Source organism: Myripristis murdjan, chromosome 13, assembly GCF_902150065.1.
Source record: "Myripristis murdjan chromosome 13, fMyrMur1.1, whole genome shotgun sequence".
NCBI classification, from domain to species: Eukaryota; Metazoa; Chordata; class Actinopteri; order Holocentriformes; family Holocentridae; genus Myripristis; species Myripristis murdjan.
The window spans coordinates 27,185,978-27,210,331 of record NC_043992.1 but is presented as its reverse complement, the minus strand read 5'-3'; the positions used below and the strand labels follow the sequence as shown (position 1 = coordinate 27,210,331).

General features: G+C 41.8%; 1 protein-coding gene across 5 annotated transcripts in view; it reads right to left on the bottom strand.

Moving 5' to 3' along the window:
• Positions 1–10,856, bottom strand: part of mcamb (melanoma cell adhesion molecule b) — a 40,099-nt gene extending 29,243 nt beyond the window's left edge. For all 5 annotated transcript variants that reach the window (XM_030067878.1, XM_030067877.1, XM_030067879.1 and 2 more), the window contains exon 1: positions 10,733–10,856. In XM_030067878.1, the coding sequence (XP_029923738.1) occupies positions 10,733–10,796 (64 nt within the window). In that variant the 5' untranslated portion in view covers positions 10,797–10,856. The remainder of the gene's footprint in view (positions 1–10,732) is intronic.
• Positions 10,857–24,354: the final 13,498 nt, after the last annotated feature.

Below are 24,354 nucleotides of genomic sequence, written 5' to 3'. Positions count from 1 at the left end.
TTCACCTCAAGAGCCATATTTAATAAGTGGATTTTATTACACTTACACAATCACACACAAAATGAACCCTAAAATAGTCTTAGGCAGTAGAAAATGGCTAAAATTGCTCCTGTATGAAAAAAACTGAGGTTGTTCAACCAAGATGGCTGTTTTCAGCGCATCAGAGAAACTGTTTGCAGGCTCATCTGCAGAAGAATGACCTCCTTCTAACGTGATAAAGTATTATCATATTATTCATGGTGGTCTGGCATGCTGACAAATGACAGTTGGTCGATTCTCAAAGCACAGAAGTAAGTAACCAAACAGACTGTCCAGTGATCAAAGTTAGCAAACGTGGTATGTTAATATTATGCTTCCTAACAAATTGAGCTTCGTGCAACTGCATTTTGTCAAAAAGTGGAGACACTGCACGCCTCAGACAACTCATGAATAACAGCTCGGGAATGTAGTCCAAACATTTGCAATAGAAATTTGAGAATTTTGTGGTATAATGGTTAAAAAAAAATGAAAACTTGATTCTGTTACAGTAAATTAAGTGAAATGTGAGTTTCGACAATGACAACAATGATAATGAGTTCTGGGAATGTCTTCATATGCAGTGTGAATGTAATATGCAATGCACCACATATCGCACACAGATCTCATGGGACAGCCTGAATGGTGTTGATTACACTATCTTATTAAAACTCCACACCCCTGGAAGGGTTAAGATGGCTCACTATTTCTTACAGCCAAGAGACCATGTACCAACCAATCATCTTGACACTGGAGTCGGTGAGACTGACAGGATAGGACAACTGGTTGGTCTGAGGCCAATAAAGAGCCTATCACCCAGTACAGGACGGAGCGCAAATTGGAACTTTTGCAAGAAATGCCTGATCTCACATGTCTGTGTCTTGTAGGTCACAACATACTGGCAAATGTTTGTGATGTTGCCTAAAAACTGCTTGTGCAAAAAAAAAAAAAAAAAAAAACAACAACAAAAAAACATTTTCTCTGCACTGATACTATCACCATATCCTGCTGAAATGCTATGATAGCTTCTAATGATGAAACAGTGACTTGTGCATAGATTCAAGTACTAAATCCACCTGTGACATCTTGGTTTAAGTGCAGATAAAATAAAAACTTGCCTCCAATAATGATCTGTCACAAATAAATACCCTGTCATTTTGATTTAAAGAAATAAATCAGATATTATTGGGTATTTTCCAGCTTTTCTGAGTCAAAGGTTCCTGTTTTGGATGGAAGTGTTGATATGTAATGCCTTTTTAAAATAATTTACACTATAACTCACTAGAAAATAATATTTTGCAGTTATGCTTATTGGTTAACACGGTGGCACACAGCTTAGCTTATCAGATCAGCTTTAGGACACCTATGTATTCGTGTATCTCTGTTACAAGTCATATTTTAAGTTTAGGTGTACTATATGATATTGATTCCCCTAGTTATGAAAAGAATCCCATTGGAAACTGCTGGAAATTTGAGTTAAACTGAATTAAAACAGTACAGGATGAACACCACTGAATGCACCTACTAAACCCGGTAATAATCGGTCGTCTTTCAGGTAGTCTTCAAAGCAATTTTCTTAGGACTAGGGATTTTTCACCAAATTGGCACATTCAGTGCTCTGATTACCCTGTTGGGTGGCTTTTACCCCCTCACTAAGATGAAAACAAATGCATCACAATTAGAGATGAAGGCTGGAAGTTTCTTTTTTGTCGAATGAGTCACAAACAAGCCACCGTCGTAGTGAGCAATGTTTAAGCTGCCCTGCCTCCTGTGGATTGGCCCATTAACACCAGGAATAGGGTCGCTTCCTGGATCTTAATCCATGACGCGGTGTGTATATATAGGCTGAAATGTTAAAGAATAGAATAGAATAGAATAAGATCAAGTTTATTCAGAGCCCTTAATCACTGCTATAATCTCAAAGGGCTTTAAAGGCCCAGTTTATAGCGCACAAAACAACACCCTCTGATCTAAACATTATTAGAATAGAACAGGATCAAATGTTGACCATCCGTTCTCTATGATACAAACAGCAACATCCTCTCCTTCCTCTGCTTAGGCCAGTTCAAGTGTTGGCCAAGTCGCCAGTCCCTCTACTTTTAGACTCCTATAAAAAGTGATACTATCCTCTGTGGCCAAACACAAGCCGCAATTATTACTTTTGCGTACCAATTAGTGTGCCAAAAAAGACGGCTAAAAATCCATATAGGCAATTTTGTGGAGAGGACAAAAACAGTGTCGCAAGCATATTTTCTGCAGCTTGAGCTGTTGAAAGTGGAAGTTCATTATGGGTTGGAAATTTCAGGAAGAAACTGAATACACTGCCTCCGAAGGACTAAGCATGTGTTTATTGCTGAGCGGGTACGACATAGCAGAGTGAGCTTGGTTTGTTGTTTTAACCATGACCCCAGATTAACTTTGAAAGGCATTCCAAGGAGTGAAACTGTATTCATTATAACAACTTTTCTGCACTCAACACGTCACCACAGATGTCCAGGGGGAGATCAGGAGCTGGAGAAAAAGCAACTATTCATCTTCATATTCAAACCAGTGACAAAGTTATCAGGAACAGAACCTTGGCTGTAGGTGCTGTTTTTGATTCATTTCCCTGTATTTTCATATGTCTTTGCATATCTGCATTCAGTTATACAGCAGAATCCGCAGTGTTGAAGTCCTGGGGCAGGCGGGGGGGTTAGTGCCTTGCTTCGGCTGGATTTGACCGTTTGGCGGCCGCAGCCTACAAGCTTCTTTCCATTTGTCAGCTTAGTCAAACCAGTTCTCGGCTAATTTTAAATGTCTTCCAAATGGGGGTATTAGAAAAGTCCCTTAGTACTTATCCAGCGAATTGTGCATTGAATACAAAATGTCAGGCAGAGGACAGGCCTATGTCCTACTTTCCAACAGCATGCATAGTGTTTAATCAAAACCAAAATAACCCAGCTAAGCTCTCGAAGATGTGGCAAAACCCTTCATGTGGTTGTCTGTTAGTGTGTTTTCTTTTGCATTAACACTGTATTGAGCACGTTTACATGCACACCTTATTCCTGTATTAACCGGAATATTCACAATATTCCAGTTGCGCATTGGTGCATTGGTGCGTGTCATGTAAACACACACCGAATCCGATTAAGGTCATATTTCGGTTGGAGAGAATTCCGAATAAGCCCCCTGGCATATGCCTGTTCCAACCGGAATATTGGGGCATGTAACCACCTTAGTCCGAAAATGCCCCGAACCAGAATATTCAGTCACGACTGCGCATGCTCGACTCACAATGAATCCTGTGGCGTCTTTGTTGCTATGGTTACTGCAAGCGGGGAAAACGGCAGGCTGAAGACTGCAGTCCGCCTTCAGCTAATGAAAGACTTAAATATCATGGAGTATATCGATGGGAGAAAACACAGAAATAGCGACAGAAGAAGAGGAAAAAGAAGAAGACGACGAAGAAGAAGACTTTTTCATCTGTTTTTCCGGCAGACCAGACGCCTATACGCATACTGCTGCCCCCTGCAGGCTGAGTGTCGCATTACGTCAGAGAGTGGAATACACCGAAACACGGGGGCATGCCAAGTAACATGTAAACGGAATATTCCAGTTGCCGCGGTGCAGTTACCTTAACCGGAATATTGACCCGAACCGGAATATGGTGTGCATGTAAACGTAGTATTGTTTGTTAATCGCTCACTGGGTCAGCCCTTACTGCACACCTGTCTGGCCAGGAACAGGCTCTCCTCTCTCTGCGGTCCTTCTCAAGATTTCTTCCAGTTTTCTTCCCTGTTTCAACTGGGAGTTTTTTCTTGCCTGCTATGAGGATTAAGTCAGGGGGTGTCATCCTGTTTGTTGTAAACTTGTGGGCATGTAAAGTGCTTAGAGAGTCTAAATAATGATACAGGACCTGTATTTTGATTGTTTTTGAGTAACAGAGCCCACTGACCTAGACTCCCACTTTTGAAATTAGAGAAATATAAATCAGAGGTACGACACACCCTGCTGTCTCATCTGGCTATCACAATGCTCCTGAATGTCTTCTAGAACTTCTTTCCAAAAAATCTGTTCCAAAATTTTATGACCTGATACAACCATCGTGGTGCAACTGCTGCAAAAACTGGCAACCTCATGTTTCACACTGATGGATTGCTTTACTGGCAAAATTAGTTTTTCGCCCAGCCATTTGGAATTGAATTATTTTCTCACAGCTTATCTATTGACAGCTGCTTTGTTGAGCTGTTGAATGAGGGCTGTACAGTGTTCCAGGCAATACAATTCACCAGAAAATTATGAAAGCAGCACACTGAAAAAGAAGCTTTAGCTGTCACTGGCAGCACAATTATGCCTACAGCAACAACATATTGAACATTCTGCACACTCACAATTACCACAGTAAATAAATGCTTTTGAAATGCATGCATGCAATAATGTATCAGTAAAACATTAAAGAAACTGAGCCAAGTTTTATAGTGTGTCAGCCTCACAAGCAGGAAGTCAGTGTGTGTCCTTTACTGAGACATAAAACATGATGACAAAGGGTGATTAAGCTGAGAAAGAGAAGCTGGCTGCTGGGGGACGGGGTTACAGTAGGCTAGTGGCAGTAAGTTAACTGTGACCTGAGGGAGCATGAGGTCTGTGTGTGTGTGTGTGTGTGTAGAGGGGGTGGGGTGTGTCTGTGTGTGGAGGGGGGGAGTGTGCATGCAAGCACGTCCATGTGATAATGAAAACTTTGGTAATCTGAGCCTCGTCTGAGCCTCCCCGGGAGCGTGTGTTGTTAGGACTGGGAGGACACCAGGTGTGTGCAGCTGTCTCTCTGTTCAAGGAACTTCAAAGACTGTAAAAGCAGCATAAGTGGTAACAGTCAGAGGAGAGCTGGCAAGGTAGAGGCTGCGCTCGCATCTGAAGGTGATCTCTAAACCTCCCGATATGAAAGGATTTGCCCTGCAGCCTAATATAGAGCAATAGATCATAGCACAGCACACTGTCCACTGTGCTTTCAGGCCATCCAGTATGACTTACAGATGAAATGCCTCACTGCACATCTGTAGACAAGGCTGATATTGTTTTACAGCTTTCTCTTGTGTAACTCGGGTATATTTTCTGCTTCATACAAAGTCTAGTCCAAAGTTTGCCAAGAAGCATTGGGAGTTGCCTGATTGCAAAATTTGAACATTTCTGAAAAGTTTTTCATCCATGGCAATTGTAGGAAGTTACTTGCAACACAAATGTTTGCCACATTCATGACGTCAAGTGTGGAAGTGAAGTTGTTGCTAACAAAATGGTAAATGCTGACAAAATGGTGGCATTTTCCCTTATCTGATACAAGAACTACACAAAACAGAAAGTCCGCTTCCTTCCTTCTGTACAATGGGACCGCTGGCTTTGGCAAAAAAGATATCATTCAACAAGCCTTCATTGCACAGCTGTTTAATTGCTTCAGCTACATTGCACAAACAATGATTCACAGTGGTCTGAACACATTCACAATATGGTCCTGATGACAACAGCACAAGCTCCTGGCAGCTCTGCACGCCAATAACAGCTGACTCGACACCCCACCCCCACCCCACCCACCGCTGGTCTGCCATATTGACCCAGGTAATGGTGATAATGGATGTTATCCACATCAATGGGAGGATCAAACACTGAAAGGAAACCTTTCACTTCTGAAATTCATACTCAGTACTCAGCAGCAGGGACCCTCGAGATCAAAACAATGTTTCCATAAAAACTCTTGAAAACACTAGTAGCGCCTCTTTTGGCTTTCGCAGTTTAACACAAATCCATTAACTTTTAAAAGGTTTACTGGATGTGTGTGTTCTCGCCTGCTCTGGTTTAATGTCATTCTGTGCAACTGTCACAACAGCAATTTGTAAAAGTGTTTATCTAGCGTCCATCTGTAGCTGTGTCCTCTAATAAATGCTGGAGCCAGTTTCTCTCTGTCATCTGTTTTGATTGGGACTTTAACAACTAAAAATGACCTGAATGGCTTCTCCCTCCACCTACTGAACACACAGACACAGAGAAGCTCCTGCACACTGTCTTCTTCACTTACAATTAAATTATATTTATTGGCAACCTGATGTAACTTGATGAAGGTGCTTGTGCTGAAATATTATTGCCAATAAATCTAATTCAATTGCAAGTGAAAAAGACAGCATGCAGGAGCTCCTTTGTTTCTTCATTTTTCACCCATGGTCTTCACCTATGCACCTGCTGTCCATACAGGTGTGCAACAAATACACTATTTGCCCAAATATACACTTAAAATCATACACCACCAGCAATGCTTCAAGTGAAATACATGGATTCTCACTAAACAAATATTCATGAATGAAAATGTGTGAGAAAGAGAAAGAGAAAAGAGATGCAGGAAAACAACACCGTCCTCACTAAAGACTCTGAGAGTCTACCTACAAGAGTTGGAGTTGGAGAGATGAGGATCAGGTTGACCTCTTTCTTGAAAAGCGTACAAGATTCTGCACATAATTACATTTATATTCCACTACACACTCAGACGGACCCTTGACAAATCCATTAGACAAACATGCCGTCCTGTAACCTCATCAGTAAATCAGTCCGGAAATGCCCTCTCTATGGCTCATCAGGCACCCAAAGCTAATTTAAGTGTAGGCCAATGACTCTTGAGAAAACTACCTCTGTATTTGTACTGCGGATTAAGAGCCCTTCAAATACAAGAGACAAGCAAAACAGCGATCATCAAAACATCTGTGCCATATGATATTTAGGTATTTATTAAAGCCACATGCACTGGTTTCCTTGTTATTGTCGGGTCAGTATTTGTTAATGGCATTACCCTCCGTCTTATTATAAAATCCCCCTGGTCTGTATTTTGTTGTAACACCAAGACTGATGTTCTTTAGCCCTTGTTCTGTTTCCTTTTCAGATTTCACTGGGGATCTGGATAATGTCTTACAAATCTTAACAAGAGAGAATTAACCAATACAAATCTAGACATCTCCAGATTGATGCTGCACTGTCACAGTCTGGATCAAAAACAGGGGTGTTCCTTTCCTGTGTGCTGTCCTGAGGAGTCTGCTGCATGGGAACACATAAACAGTGAGCTTGGACAGCTCAGGGTTTCATTTAAGGATAACGATAAGGCACCATGTGGCCCTCACAAACCTTCCCCAGACAACGACCGCAATGTATGAGAAACAGGCTGCTGCTAAATAGCTGGACTCGGGCAAACAATGTAAAAATTTGCTATCAAGTTGCTTCTACTTACTACAAACATGCCACTATGTAACTATAAAAGGTTTTGGACATGGAGTATATTTCTGCCAGGAGTTTACTCACAGAAGTTCATGAATCAGTGATGATCATGTTTACATCTGCATGGTCTACAATATATAAACGCTTTGCTTTACGCCAAGCAATAGTTTTCTCACGTAATATTAATAGTTTATACTCTTATGGCCCTTTTACCGAGGCACGCCACACAGTATAGATTTTTTCACAGGTTCTGAAAGTGTTTCCATCGGCAAGGACACAGTTCAAGGTGTCCTGATTCAGTCCCTGCTCAGGAGGTGATACTGTTAGGGGCAGCTATAGATGAGTCGCTATCTTGATTGGTCCAAGCAGTGACTTGGCAACACTTCATGCAGTGGAAAAGGAAACAAAAGACAGTCCCTGAAGTTCAGGTTAATTTAAGGTCTAGATTCACCCTTAACAACTGAAAGGGGTCATAAGTGAGCAATCTGGTAATTGCGATGCCTAGGGCTGAACCAAGCAAGAGCAAACACTGGGTGGCTGAAGACACTTGGCTACGGGGTGTAATCAAACCATTAACAGCCACATAAATAAAAAGCAGAACTCATTCCTTTGGCTGGCACTACAAGTACGCACAGAGGATGAAGGACCTTGAAACACTAATGCTTTCCAATAATGTTCAACCTGAACATTAACATCCAGAGAGTAGGTCAAATGCTTGGAACTGAGACAGTAACAGTCTTCAGTGTGGAGAAAGATATATATATGTATGCCGGACGAGAGGTCTGAATTTAGGAACTTCCGTTTCAAAGCTGCTCTGCTCTGCTGATCCTCTGCCAGATAGCTGGGCCTCTATTTTCTGTGCTGCGGTCGAGATGCAACAAGGACATTTATTGTCAAGGACCAGCTCATTTCTTCTGAAGAGCAGCAGTTGTTTTGAGCGCATGAAACCAAGATAAAGCCCCTTGGCAGCAGCAAAAAGCGATGACCTTTTAATGAGAGGGGCCTAATGTGGCTGCACTTTGGCCTCCCTTGATTGGCTGATGTCACAGGAAGCGAATTGTATCCTTATCGAGGGTCACCGCTGCATGTCAACAACTTGCCCATCTTTCTTCTCATGTCCTCTGGTGTTGGAGACAGAGTTCTCACAATGACGTGTTGTCACTCTTTCATGCTCCACATGCACATGCAAACACAAGTAGGCAAATGCAGGGGTTTTTCCAGATCCACCAGCCTTTGGTGAGTTATAACTAGCATCTACAAAATCTTTAGATGAAAGACCGAGGAAGGGAGGAAGGCTTCCTGAGCATTTATCACCAAAAACACTATTGCCAAGAGTTGATCAAAGTAAAATCAGTTGCCTTTTGAGCTGTCGGTATATTGGCCATGTGGGGAAGATAAACGTTGCTTTTCACAGACTTATCAGTATATTTATTCTGCTGTTTGGTTTCCAACTAAGTAGAACCATCTCTCCAGAGCAGATTTAATGTGTCAGTGAGGTGGAAAGGTCATCCTCTTGCCAAACACAGAGAGATGAGCTAAACTTTAAAGGATGACAGAAGCAGTAGAGTGGCCAGCGGGGCATTTTACAGGATCAGAAGTTGCTGGGCATGGCACCAAAGCCAGCTCGGGCAGGTAGATGAGAACGCCGGAGAAGGAGAGGTCCAGGAAGTGGAATGAGCCTGTGCAGGGAGAGCTGGACGAGGAGGAAGAGGGATCATGGACAATGGTTAGGCTGAACTTAAACAGGAGGTTAGCACAATACAGGGAGGAGGTAGGAAAAGGCTCATACGTGGAATGACAAACAGGGATATGGAGAGGTAAAGATGGTGGAGGGAGAGGGTGTGTGTGTGTGTGTGAGCGAGAGCAGGGAGGTCAGGAACACAGAGAGGAAGGGTTGGGGGAGGCAAAAGGGAGCACACACTGATCCGTCTCGTTGGAGCAAACAACAAAAAACAAACCAACACAAGAAAACTCCTTTGAAATGATTAGAATAGCAGAAATAACAAGCCCTTCCCACCTGTACAGCACTTAATATAAATCTGTACTCACACACTATTCTAAAAATAAAAGCACATCTGCACCTAAGCATCTCATGGCTGCTTGACAAGTTTTCATTCAAGTCACATACCAAGTTAGTCCGTTTAAAGAAGCAGTCTGGTTAACACAAAAAAATACAGCTGAGGTATAGTAGGTACAACTCTAAAAAAAAAAAAAAAAAAAAAAGGGGGAGGTGATCTTCACAGGTAAATATTTTTCTTCCGCTGCTTTCCTTGCTTTGGCTTGACAAAGTGTCTGTGTAGGTCTGACCAGAGCAGACCTCGCTGAAATGTCACGCAAATATCACACTGTATGCCTATAGAGTGGGGGCCAGGTCTCACAGCGGGCATGTGTGTGTGTGTGTGTGTGACAGAAACATAGTTGTACTATTCACCATGCCTGGGCAGCACTGAGCCACATTATCACGGCTGGTAAGGGACAACAGCTGACAGAAAACACACTGAGAGCTCCATGACTACAACTGGACCTTTATAGATCACAGCTGATAAAAATAGACGAGATTGTACACACTTACCATTACTAATTTCTTAGACCTTGGATGATCAAGTGTGGAAATATTTATTATGACATCTCATTCTGGCCATTTTGATAAGCATTTCCCCTTAAAATATGCCCTCCACAAACCATAACATCTGAAAATACTTAATAAAAATCATTATGCACAGAGCTCCCTCTCCTCCATGTTCACAAGTATCACACAACATACGATTAGCTGGACTTTTCAATGAGGATCATCTCACAGTATGAAGAACAGGTGAGACATGGCACCTTCACTCCCATAGAGTGAAGTGCAACACAAATTCACCTCAAGGCATGATTGGTTTATATTACAGACGGATACGTGTGGCTGCATGCCCTCTAAATGTATTTCCAAACTAAACAACTCTGCCAGCTGCTAAGTCTGAATTTTAATAAAAGCGAATCAAAATATTTTTCATGCTTTTCATGTAAGAGATCAGAAAACCTTTGGAGCATTTTAACCATCATACCAGCCAGGTTAAAACAACACCAGGCTGCTGCTCTTGGTGCATTTTCTACTGGAGTGGAAGGGAAGAAGAAAAAAAAAAAAAAAAACAGTCTAAACATGAAGGGAGTGTGTATCACATGTTTGCTGTTTGCACAGGAGCTGCATCTAGCAGCAGCAAGGCAAAGTTTCACTGTAAGCAACACCAGCGAATCCCAAAATAGTGTTTGGGGACATGGGGAACTCGAAGGGAATTCAGGTTGTCCCGGGGCAAAATGATTTAATTTAACACATCTTCAAGGAGGAGAAAGTACTGATGCCTGTTAGTCCACACTGTTATCGCTTCTGTAGGCTACAGTTCAAGTCATATCTTAACATCTTCTCAAGTGACATTACCCGGGACTTTGGCATGAAAAAGTTTGAAGAAGCTACACAATACTCCGCCTATGAAAGCCCGGAGTGAGCACTCACCTCCCCAGGTGTGAAGGAGGACCAAGAGTCCGGCGAGCAGAGAGGCAGTGTCCCGTACGGCCATGGTCGGTGCTTGGTCCCGCTGCTGTCCGTCCCTGGGTGCGTGTGTGTGTGTGTGTGTAAGTGTGTGTGAGAGACAGGAGGGAGTCTGGCTGGTCCTCCTGGCATAGAGAGCGAGGGAGGGAGAGAGAGAGAGAGAGAGAGAGAGAGAGAGAGAGAGAGAGGGAGGAGTGCTGCACGGGAGGAGGCAAGTGATGCAGGAGTGAGCCGCTCTGCACTGCAAAAAATATCCAAGTGAGCGATGCGTTTAGGCCATGTTCAGTGTTAAACACACATTTTAATGTTATCACATTAAACTTCATTTTCTCGGAGCAAGTGAAAGCGAGGTCTCCTCCAGTGGGGCGGTACAGGCTAAGCCAGTGGCTCTCAAACTTTTTCCATGAATGTACCACCTCTGAAATATTTCCACAGCCAAGTATATACATATGCAGTGCCATCAGCATGTGAAACAATAAGCTGATACCGATGAAGTTTTGTTGGCTCTGTTTTTGCTTCTTTTTCTCTTCTTTCTCCTTGTTTTCAGATGCATCACTGCTACACTTCAAACATGAATCCATTGTCTTGATTTTTGTCTTGGCATAGTGAACAAGTTTATCAAACCTTCATTTACATTATTTGCACTTATTAGAGCATAGGCTAATTGTTTTAGGATTTATGCATGGTTGATATTTTTTAAATCAAATTTTCCCAGCAGCACTCCAACACACCTCCAGTTCAGAACCACTGAACTGGAGTTTTTGTCAGTGGTGAAAAGAGTACTCCAAAATGGTACTCAAATAGAAGTACTGTTACTTTACTGATATTTTAGTTCAGTAGAAGTAGAAGTACCGCTGTAAAAATCTACTGAAGTAAAAATAAAAGTAGCTCATTTAAAATGTACTGGGAGTAAAAGTTACTGAGTTACTTTTTCAAAACAGTAACTGTGTCAGGTCTCTTTTCCATGCTGTAATAAAAAAGATGAGAGTGCTTAAGGTTCAAACTAGATTCTTTTAAAGGTACATTCTGCAAAATTGACAAGGGTAGATTGAAGTGAGGACACTAGACTCAACTGATAAATATGGAAAAAGCACATAATTATGGTGATTGTGTCTATGTGGTTCTCATCATCAGGCCAACTCACTGACATTATTCCCCCTTTTTCCACACTTATTCCACATCTTTACCTGTTGAGTCTAAATGGCCCTCATTTTTCATCATCTGTAGTTCTTCATTGTGCAGCTTTTCTTGGAAATTTGGAAATGGCAAAAAGTAGAGCCAACAAAGTATAACCAGATTCCTCTTCTCATCTTTAATGCCTGAGCTTTTATTGTGAAACATTCCACAATCTGTCACTGATCATTTGTCCTCTCTAACTGATGTAATTTAAAATGTAACAAAGTTCAATACTCAAGTAAAAATGGACTAAAGCAAAGGTAAAATTACTTACTTTAAAAAATATTCAAAAAACTACAAGTACACAGAAAAGCTACTCAGTTACAGTAACATGAGTAAATGTGATTAGTTACTGCCATCTCTGTTCTTTGTCCGGCACCAAAATCCTGAGACAAGGCTAAACTTTCCACTATAGGATGATAGAAAATGACACCCAACTGAAGAGAAGTCTAATTTCGAGAAGGGAGTGAATAAGCTGTTTTTAATTTGGTTGTGATATGTTTTGAGGACCTCTAATGACTTGCTGAGGTGGATATTTTGATTTTTTGCAGTGTGCCCTCTGATGAGAACAGCAGCAGGGAGCGTGGAGGCCTGGAGGAAGATGTGAAGTTAATTTATAGGCTCTATTTAGTTTCCAGAGCTCGCCAGAGCACGGTAACCTGTTGGTTATAAAGGGCAGCCATTAAGAGAAAAGCTGGACCTCATGCAGCGTAAATGGTCTGAGTGAAGCAAAGTGTGTAAAGGAACTGAGGCTGGGCAAGTTGTAGCACTTTTGTTCCACCCCACCACCGCCTCAAAACTTCAAGTTCAAAAGGCTACTGGCTTGACATTTTACACATTTTGTAGAAGCACAGTAGTAGGTTTAAAAAAACAAATAAACAAACAAATAGAAAATAAAACTTCTAACTGACAAAGTGACTATAACTTTAATGATAGACATTACATCATACAACAACAATACTGTTAAATATGTAATTATAAACTAAAAGAACAAAATGAAAGCTAAATCAATGCAAGTATTAAGGAAATTGTTAGATTAATTAAAGAAAACAGTACAATAGCACAGGAGAAAAATAAGAATACAACTTTGATTGGTTGATCAATAGGAAATATGCAGAAAAAATGAATCAATAAAAACTAAAAATGAAACAGGAACTAGTAGGTAGAAGTAACATCTATGCATCATATTTGTGGCAAAAATAGTCTTGCAGTCCTCCACTTGCAGAAGTAACAGCTTTATTGCAGAAAATGTTTCTGTAAATGTACAGTGCCTTGCATAAGTATTCACCCCCCTTGAACTTTTCAGCATTGCGTAGTGTTACCAACTGGAATTCACATTGACGTAAATGGTCTTTTTTACCATTTGAGCAACACAAAATGCACAGTGCTTTAAAGGTGCAAAATACATTTTATTGTGACACAAGCAATAATTAGGACAACAAAGCAGTCATCTCTTGGATGCATAAGTATTCACCCCCCTGAGTCAGTACTTTGTAGAACCACCTTTCACTGCAATTACAGCTGCAAGTCTTTTAGGGTATGTCTTTACCAGTTTTGCACATCTAGAGACTGAAAATTTTGCCCATTCTTCTTTGCAAAATAGCTCCAGCTCAGTCGGATTGATTACATAAATCCCATAATTAATAATTAATAATTACATAAAACCCCAATAAAATACATTTAAATTTGTGGTTGTAATGAGGCAAAATGTGGAAATGTTCAAGGGGGGTGAATACTTATGCAAGGCACTGTACGTATACCTGTATGGGATTTCACCCTGAGACCAGGGGGTATTTCCACAAATCAGGATTAGAAAGTTAGCCAGATAACTGTGGAAAAGATTCGACTATATTATTGATGAGAGTGATTTGAATCTGTAAAACAAAGGCTGAATGTTCAGTTTAGGATAATGGTCCGGTCTTCCCTGATGATGGCTTCTAATAATAGACAAAATTTCAGAAGATGTTCAGTGACACTCTTTAAAGTTATCTGGCTAACCTGCTAATCCTGCTTCATGGGACACCACCCTGCACCCCAACTCAGCCCGGGGCTACTAGTGGTGCCAGCAGATTATCTTGGACTTGTTATATATTTGTTTATACTGTTCTGTGTAAGTCCTGGGACTCCTTACCTGCCTGCCACCAGCCAACCAGCTTCCTGCTTGCTTCCCGCCCTACCAGCTGCTCCTTGTTAGCTCAATATTCTGCCTGTTACCTGTCCCTGTCTTGCCAGCCTCAGCCCGCTTGTCTTGCTTGTTTGCCTAGTTTGGTCCCATCATTCTGTTTATGTTGTGCCTGCCTGTTGCTAAGTCCTATTCTCCGCCTGGGGATTTGGTACCTTTGTCTGTTTGGACTGATCTGCCTTGCCTGTTACCTGTTTTCCACCCGCTAGTGCTCAGTAAAGACTTTAATCGTATTTGAGTCTCTGCCTTTTGTCTGCATCTGAGTCCTATCTGTACCTGACAACATCTCATCAGTCACCAGGCTCTGCTGTTTGCAGTGGAGGCAGGCAGGATAAACAAAGCGCCCCGTGGTGGAGCTGAGCCTGAACAGTCTGGAGGCAGCAGAGGGAGGACGAGGAGCAAAATTAACTCAAGCAACACTCCAGCAATGCAGATACAGAGAACTGTCATGTATCATCTTTTATTACTGTGAGAAAATGATGTTTTCTGGTTTGAAGCCTTTTGTTGGTTTGTTTGTTTTATCCCTTTATTTACCCAGAGTAGGTTTACGGCACACAGATGCTCTTCTCAGCTTCACCATCACTCACTTACACACATTCACATCTGGAGGCGGAGCAGCTCCCAGCATTCATCCATCCTGCCCAGATTGGGAAATTTTGAAGAAGTCCAAGAGAAGTCCATGTTTAACTCCATGAAAACAGGAGTTCAAAGGTGTGGGAAAGGGAAGATCAACAGGTGACAAACAAAAGGAGCAAAGAAGCTGCCTGGTCACTGTGAGAAGTGTTAATGAAGTATTGTACATGTGCAGCTGGACAAAGCCTTGATCATTTTTTCATTTCAGCTACACACAATGACATTTTACCAGCATTCAATTGCTACATAATTCACTAGATTAGTTACCATAATATATGAGACCTAATAAAAACTGAATGTGACTCCCTTTGCACCACAGCAACTCGGGCATTGTGGATGCAGGTTTCCTGTCTTTGTTGGGTAGAGAGTGATTAATTTTATGGTTTTGTTGTCCAGGGTTTTTCAGGCATACAGTCACACACAGCCGTTCACACTTGGGCCAGATACCTCCAGAGATCTGGTTTATGCTGAGACAATGCGATATATAAATGAAGTCTGTCAATTATGCCACAAATCACATTGTATACACACAGGAAATTCAGTTTTGTAATAAATGAATGGGCCAGAGGTTCGACCTGGTAATGTCTCTCACACTCAGGGATAGCTGGAATGATGATAATACGATGGCCGGATGACTGGTGTAAATGTTTAATTTAAAACAGTAAGGTCCCTTAAAATCAGCTTCAAAAATGTTAAGGCTATGTACAGTACTTCCTGTGCACCATCCTTTGGCCCAGGTTGTCTATGCACAACAGCAATAGTTAAGTCAACATGATTTCTATAGCACAGTAAACACAAACATTATAGCCAAAAAGCATTTAAAAAAGATAAAACTAGACACAATCTTAAGCAGATAATATCAAGTACCTTGTAAACAAGTATGTTACTCCTAATGCAGATGTCCTGCTGGCCCTGCTGGTGATGCTAGAGGAAAGGTCATGGGGTCACCAACACTGACAGGTTTCATCCTCCAGCCAAAATGAATGTTGTCACCAAATGTCATGATGATCCATCAAATAAATTTGGAGATATGCCTCTCTGAACCTGACTACTTATCCACCAACTGACTGACATGGTGACATAGGGGCTTCTGCTTCCCACCAGGGCTAAATGCAGGTAAAATCTGCTTCTCAAACTGAAAAGTCAGAGCATATCCGAGACTTTAATTGGTCATATTCAATAGGTAATGAATAATCCTTACCAAACTTATTTGCCACAGTCTGGGGCTGCAATTGCGAAAATACTATGATGCTTTACTCTAAACCATGAAGAGACCAAGAGCCCCTGATCCAAGTATTTAACGGAGTATTTCAGAAAAACTCTATACTGAGATGCAAGCCACATGACACATAAGGGCTTTATGAACAAAGACTGTAGAAGACTCAGTAACTTCACTTCTTATCGCTTATATGCCAACATAGAGTGAGTGAAAAGACACCAGGACGGGCAAAGATAAAGACACCCTTCTTTGCACCTGTCAGGAGCAGTGAAAGAGCTTCATGGCTGTCCAGCTCAGAAGAAATTAGATGAAAGGTTACCTTATCCAGGTCACTTTGAGAAAGTGTGTGTGTGTGTGTGTGTGTGTGTGTGTGTGTGGTTAGGTTGGGGGCTGTGGAGTGCCCATTGTGTGGGCCAGTGTGGGTCACAGTCCAGGCCCACTTTTCTGTCCCAGTCCAACCCTGATTATCATGGTAACAATAAGAGCTGCTACTGATTCACCTGGGACCAGAACCAGACCCCAGCTCAATATTTTAGGAAATTCAACACACCTGTATGATCAGTTATTTTAAATGCCATGCTGAAGTCTAGAATAATTAAAATGGAGTCATCCCCACCAAAAACAGTCAAAAGGAAGTTGTTTGTATCTTTGAGTGGAGCAGTATGTCTGCTATGAAACAACCTGATGCCCAATAGAAAGTTATCATTTTTGTTCATATTTGCTGAGGAAAGAAGTTGTTGATTTGCAACAATTTACCTCTGAGAGAAATGGTCATTTGCACATCAGTCTGTGGAAGTCAGACAATCTTTTTTCAGAGAGGCAGAACAAGTGCACATTTAAAGCTAGAGAGAGAAAAGTCCGATATCCATCCATTTCCCATATCCACTGATTCCTAATCAGGGTCACAGGAGGCTGGAGCCAATCCCTGCATGTGCTGGGCGGAAGGCAGGGAATTACTTTGGGAAGGTCCATAACAGGGTGAACACACACCCTAGGAATTTAGAGTCTTCCATTCTGATAATATACTAGGACAAACACTGTCATGGGTTTCTTTGAGAAATGTAGCCAGGTTGGAGTCTAAACAAGAGGTAAATTACATGAGAGGTGGCCCACAACTTTGCTGAAACTGGATCAAAATAGATCAAAAGTTATGCTTGAAGTGTGGTTATGGTTTTCTACATTCAGCGGGACAGAACCAGCAAGACACTAAACTATCTTGGAAGTTTCCTAAAGTTTCAAACCATAATGCTGGTGCCCCTTCAGTTTGGGTGCACACTGTTCATCTTGTAGCTTTCCTTCGTCCGCCAGAATGAATCAAAGGGAATATCAGAGGATTCAACTGAAGCAAGACCACCAGCAGTGCCCATTTCTCCAGTCACAGGTTCAGACTGATGAGATGATTTAAAACACACAGAGCCAAGCCAGTGAGTCGGGACGGGGCAGTATTTCCCTGGATTCGGCACATTATTTGGCAAAACCTCCAAAAAAAACCCAAAAAAAACTCAGTTACAATTTTACCGATTATTGAAACTTAACATTGCCTGATCCCGCCAATCACATTCTGTGCGTTTGGATGCAGTTCAAAGAGAACAGGGACGTTTGTGTTGATATCTTGGACCTTTCACTCTTGGAAAACAGAAGGTAATGCCATCTGGGCCTGTGGAGTGGGTTTCCTCCCAGCCACCGCCGCAGAGGAAGGAGCAGGCATTGATGCTGAACCTTCTCCGACACAAAGGTCCTCAGTGGCGAGAGGCTCTGCCAGCTGGATAGTGACCGTGAGTCATCCAAGAAGAGCGAGCAACAGTTTGCTAGCAGGATGGAGCGGCTGTGGTTGGTTTAGCCTCATGAAGAGCAAAGAGGACATTTACCAGCATGGACTAACTGACCGGCCACCTAATTTATGTGGTTTATTTAATTATTGGTACATCATAATATTTTGTCAAGGTTGTGATCACATTTCAAGAATTTACTTATATTAATCGCAAAATTCGGGATTTATTTTGTTCTGCTCTCAGACATTCTCACTGCTCTATTTCAAGCTGTGTTCTTTTAGATATGTTTTTTTTTTATTATGATTATTTATTTATATTTGGTGGTAAACCAAAAGAGGCCGTGAGAGAGAGAACAGAGAACTATTTTCTTTGTATGTCCCTGCCAAGCCCTAGCACAGTGAACTTAAAAGCCCTTTACATGAGGTGGAGAGTAGCTCGGGAGGAGCGGACAAGTTTACACTCCAGGCTACTGAAATGATGGTGATACTGCTGTAACCAAAAAATAAATTAATAAATAAATAAGAACCCATGGCTTTTCATCTTGTATCTGCTGGCTCTAAATGTTCGATGCAGGCGTGTAGAAGCGATACAAGGATAGAAGGAGAAAGTGTGTGTGAGCAAGTGAGGCAGATAGTGTGTGTGTGTGTCCAGTGGAAAGGTCCTTTAATGTTGAGCAGCCACCACTGCTACTCTGTTTTTCTTTCCTTCCTAAAGCTATCAGAGGGGATCTGTTTGTGGACACACAGATACTGGTGCTCTGTTTTGGTGGAAATATAAGGACAATACTGATAAAAGTGCATAACAAGTGCCAACAATATGCTCTTTCTCTCTCTTTCTCCTGAGCCTGTTGTGATGTGAATTGTGTATGTGTGTATTGGGTCTTGTGTTGTAGGAAACTCAACATAACATCCTTTGTGGATTGCTAGATCACTAACACAAAAATTGTTCCTACTGAACAATTGCAGTTGTTTAATCTCCCAGAGTGTAGTTTAAACACGAAAAATTATGTTATTAAATGAAGTCCCTGTCAGATATGGATTGGAAGTTTGTATATCTAGATTACAACATTGATGTTCTGTTTAGAGAAAGAAAAAAATGAAAAATGTAAACAGGAATTATAGAATAACTGCGTAAAACATGGAGAACAACAATATCTTCATGGAGTAAGCAGCCATTGCATGTTGTTGTTGTAAGTGGTTTCATGCTCTCCAAAAGAAATTATATATGAATGTTCAGGAGGGCGTAAACCATTATGTTGATGTTTTCACTTCCTCTACGGTGAAGCGCAGTCCTTATGGTTTGTAGCGATAGCAGCGAGGAGGCTGTTCCCTAAACAATTACATTGTTCAGTCACTCAGGGCCAGTAAGATGTGACAAAATGTTCAAGTTGCCTTGAGGCACTGAAGTGGCACAATAAGTATGGGTTTACAGCTAAGCATGATATAGAATCTGGGGGATTTTTATTTAAAGTTTCAAGTAGCCTCCAAATTCCCCATGGACAAATAGTAAGAATGTCCCATTTTCGACTTTATTTAATATGATACATCCTGGGCAGGGGGTTTGGGAATATTGGGGGCAATGGGTTTGGGAATGAGTCTGAATAAGGAAAATAGAAGCAGGAAAAGCATCAGCCCCTCCTCCACAGCGTTCCCAGGGACAGCAGTGAGCTCAAACTTTGTTTAAAGCATGCTTCACAACCTGCTGACAGGGTTCAGGGCGCAGATCGGCCAAAACCCCCAACACTGACTGCAGGAAAATCTCCTATTAATCCTTCAAAAGTCAAACCTATTGTTGTAATAGTGATGAAATTAAATCAGCATTTGCACACATCAGCAAGTATTTGACTTCAGTTTAATCCTTTGGCCCATCAGTGAATTGCCTTTATCTGCAGAGGGAGTAAATACACTTGAACTTGGTTCCTTTAAGATTTCCACCCCTTGCACACTGACCAGCGAGTGGCCTTAGCATGTACCCCTGTATGTGCCACACGGCTGTGATTGATGACTCCACACGGCTTCTGTTTATCTCACACGGGCTCTGTGCTGTACTCACGCTCTGAAGGAGAGCCTGAAGGAAGGAAAGAGAGGAAAAGAAGTCATTCTTTCCAAGCCACTGAGGCCAGACCCGAGAGCAAGTTGTTTTGGGGGGTAGTCTGCCCAGAATGAGAGACGGCTATTGTCCAACTCGCTCCAGAGGATCAGGGGCTTTTCGAATGTGCAATGGTATGGTGAGGGGGCTTGGGGCCAGAGTGGGAGAGAAATTTGAATTTCTGCAAAGCTCCGTCACAATAACAGGGACTGTGACAAAGAGACACTTTGATAACCGCCATATGGGCCGAGACTTGAACATTGCTGTCTCCATGGTGATTATAGCCTATGTAATGGGGGGCATTAATCTTAATAAATCCACCCACCGGCTTGTCTGCTGAGAAGTGTTTCAGTCGGAAAACGTTTCGGCATTAGTAAGAGAAGAGGAAGAGGAGGATGAAGAAGAAGAAAGGATAACTTCACCAGTTTAATAACATAAGTTTTTATCTTTTCCTGGAGTAATCTGTAACTAAATTTGCCACGGAAAATTATTAAAGGGGAAAAAAAGCTCATATTTGTAGAAAGGAAAAAGCTGTCTGTGTATCTCTCTTTCAATCTCTTCTGGTTTGCACTGTGCAACTCATAACACAATTTGGTTCCAATTTTGATATTATGATATGGCTTGCTGGCCAAAGGAGAAGATTTGGTTTCAACATCAAATTTGGAAAGGTCCTCGCTGTGTTTTCTGGGCCTAGGTGCAATGATGTCATACAGGAAATGCGTACAGAATAGTGAGTCAGTGAACAGGAAGCTGTGAGATACTATTATGCACACTCACAGGGATCTACAGGCATTCCCGAGATCTTGGGAGCACAGCTTTCGCAAATGCCATTGTGGGGGACTTCCACAGCCAGTGTGAGTCACACTGTTCCTGCTCTTGATCTCTTTCAGTCAAATTAGTGAGTTCCTGGCTCATCAAGTCAGTCCTTTCACCCATCAGTCTTTCTCGCCCGCATCTTCTCACCCCTTTTCTCTATCTGCAAAGCACTCTCTAACCACCTCTTAGTGTGCAGAAGCAGATGAAGAAATACTCAAATCCTTTACTAACGGAAAAGTAACAACAACAACATGATACAAGAATACAGTAAAAGGAATTTTACTGCATTCAAAAAGTTACTTAAGTAAACGTATATAAGTATTAACAGTAAAATATAGTGTGAAGAGTAGTTCCTTTCAGAGAGTTAAATTACTGATGTTTTAATCTGTAGGTAACATTGTAGGTTAACTGCTTTATACACTGTCAGCTACTTTCAACCCAACACTGCATCATATTTCATGCTTTCATGGGCAAACTTTATTCTGAAATGAAACTAGTAACAGAGTAATGAAGTAAAAACTACAATATTTCCCTCTCAATAAATGGAAGTACTCAAGTGCCAAGTAAAAAATTGTCCTAAAGTTTTTGAGTAAAGTTACTTTCCGCCTCTTGGGGTGCAGCAGAGGCAGTGGGTTTGTGAGGAATGCAGGGTCGTCCGCAGGGTCCCGACCAGTCTGCACTCCAGTGATTTCTGCTGTTTGGAGTTTGTGTTTTCCCATAGAAGCTTCTGGTCTGCCGCCTGCCCCCTGCTCCCTCTCTCTCTCTATGCCTCTCGCTCTAAAACACACACACACATACTGCAGAAATATATTCAGAATATTAATTTTATATGAGCCCCATGCACTGGCCAGCAGCCAAAGTCACCACTGAATCAGAGGATCTCAACTCTAAACAAACCACAAAATCTTGAGAAACAAACAGTCGGACACACCAACCACAAGCTGGCCACTCACTCTAACGGGGGCCCACTATGGCTGAGGTGTTACACATGGCTCTTATTTACAACATTAAGAGGTTTACAGGTTTTCTTGTTCACCACATCATAAACATTTTATAACAAACCTTTTCATGGTCTGGACCCCCAAGCTGACTTTCAATCAAACCGCAGAGTTTGATTTTTGCCCTGGGGGCCCTGACATGAAGATTTAAGATGTTTAGTTGTCATGCTTGAACATTGAAACATCAATTAAAAGCGTGGATATTTAAATTCAATGTTAAAATAGTCAATCAAGAATTTCAACTGAATTAAATGTAGTAAAATTAAACTATTCCTCATTTTGAGTGCGACCTTCTGCAAGCCCCTCAAGTGTCTCTGAGGATGCCAAATTGAAAACGATTGTTTTATAACACTGATGGCACACAGAAATCTGATGAGGTCATTTTAAGTGTCCATGAAGTCAAGACAGAGCAGTGAAGTGTCCCGGTGACGCCACCCTCACCTGTGTCATTTCCTCTCTTAAGACAACTGACCCCCTCCTGTCTGGGCTGTGGCCGTAATCAGAGATGAAAGAGCAGACAAAGAGGTGGAAGGGCGGGTCAGATGGTCACATTTTTGTGCCGCATGGAAATGACCCAGTGGGCGGACAACAAATTGAAGAAAATTAGTCATCGGCAGGACCCTCGCCTCATTGTAGGAAACAAGTCAAGGGGTTGCTTGTTTTTCACCCTCTCACATCCATCCTGTCCAAGATTCTTTCGTTTCCCATGTCTGGGCTCCTCTAGGTTTCTGCTTTATTTTTAAGATTGTTTATTTGAACTGAGAGGCTCTGAGGAGAGAGCTTCTTGTTTGGAGACGGGGATTGTGGGACCTGTCATCGCCAGTGAAAGGTCAACGCAGACATCCATCTTTGTCTTAGTTGAACTGGGGATGTCAGGGGTGCTGGGATGGGCACCTCTGCTCACTGCACTGCAAAAAAATATCCATCTTAACAATTCATCTGCTCTCCTATTCCATCTTAAAATCTTGTTTTTCTTCAAACAAGTGAAAAAAAAATCTGGCAGCGGGATGACATAATCCCACTCTTGCTGCTAATCAACTTATCTCCACACTTCTCTTAAATGAAGAGTAATTTTCTTGATATTTGTGAGCTGATCTGCTTCAGTCTGCCTTGCTTCAACATATTTATACTTGTTTCCAGGGTATAAATAACAAATGAATAAGGGCATTGGAAATAAGTGGGATTATCTCATCCCCATTGGTAGATTTTATCAGTTGTTTGAAGAAAAAAAACACATTTGTAACACTGAATGTTTACCCATTTTCCCCTCAGGGACTAATAAAGTTTTTCCGATTCTGATCTGAATATGTGACTAAATGACTTTTTCTTTTTCTATTTCTTTTTTTGCAGTGTGCTGAATGAATTTAGGCCTTCAATAACACCTGCAATATTGCTGATAAACCTCGAAGGTGCACATTTGGGTCACCTGTTGTGCATTTAAAAAATGGAAAACCTTGTCTTGGCTAAAAAAACAAAAACAGAAACAAAACATCATCCTTCCCTATTCAAGAGGGCCACATTCTCACAGATGTTTCCACAGATGCATAATTGTGTCTTTATGAATTTGAATGCCTTGAATTCTTGAATTGAAAGCATTGCATTGCCACTGTGGATGTGTAGCAGCTGTGACGGCCATGAAGGAGGCACAAAGACAGCCTTCAAAGGGTGGCACACGATGACAAGCCACTCATGTCTTGCAGCCTCGCACCGTGTCAAAAGGAAGAATCTGCACCTCTAGAAAACAAACAGAGGAAGTCGGTGGCCTCCTCGTGGACCAGCGGGGAGGTTAGCTGCCATAAAAGGAGCAAGTCCAGAAGCTCACTGCCAAAGACAAAGTAAAACACAGGACCTTTTATAGCTCCTCACGCAGCTCCTATTCATCCCTGATGTGTCATAAAATGCTCCAACAAATGTCATTCGTCAAGCGTCCAAAGGTTTGGAACAGGATTTCCTGTGATCATATCAGACATAGTTCCCCTTTGGCACAAAAAAAATGATCTTCTCCTTCAATTCTCATATAGGCTCAGCTGGGGAGGATGAGACACAAGGCGAGGAAGGAAGTGTTGTTGATATTGTTCTGCGTTGCAAAGCCTTTTTCCCGGGCTCTCATTGTTGCTGCAGCAGGTGAGGTAATGGGAGACCCGGTTCATCTGGATGGAACGGGTGAGGGAGACTGGAAAACCGCGGTGATGGCACGAAAAGTCATATTATTCAGATTTATCACCGCAGTCATCTTTACATTTATCAAGCTCCATCCTTCACACAAACACACACTCACACACACACACACACACACACACACACACACACACACACACAGCCAGAGAGACAGAGATTACACTTCCCTTTCTGTGTATTATTGCACCCTCTTTATGCTTTCACGCAAATGCATTTATTTAATAATACTGGTAATAATTAATATTGTTAATAATATTACCATTAGTTAATACTGAACAAACTGAAGCTGAGAGAGCGAGAGAGAGAGAGAGAGAGAGAGAGAGAGAGAGAGAGAGAGAGAGAGAGAGAGAGAGAGAGAGAGAGAGAAATACTTCATTGATCTCCGAGGGGAAATTGAGTGAGAAAGAGTTTAATCTAACACTGTGTCCCATCATTACAGTAAACACCGTCCTGAGATAATATTTTGACTTTGGCACCTTTAATAACCACTGATAATTTTTCTGCGTGTGATGCTGCGCAAGACG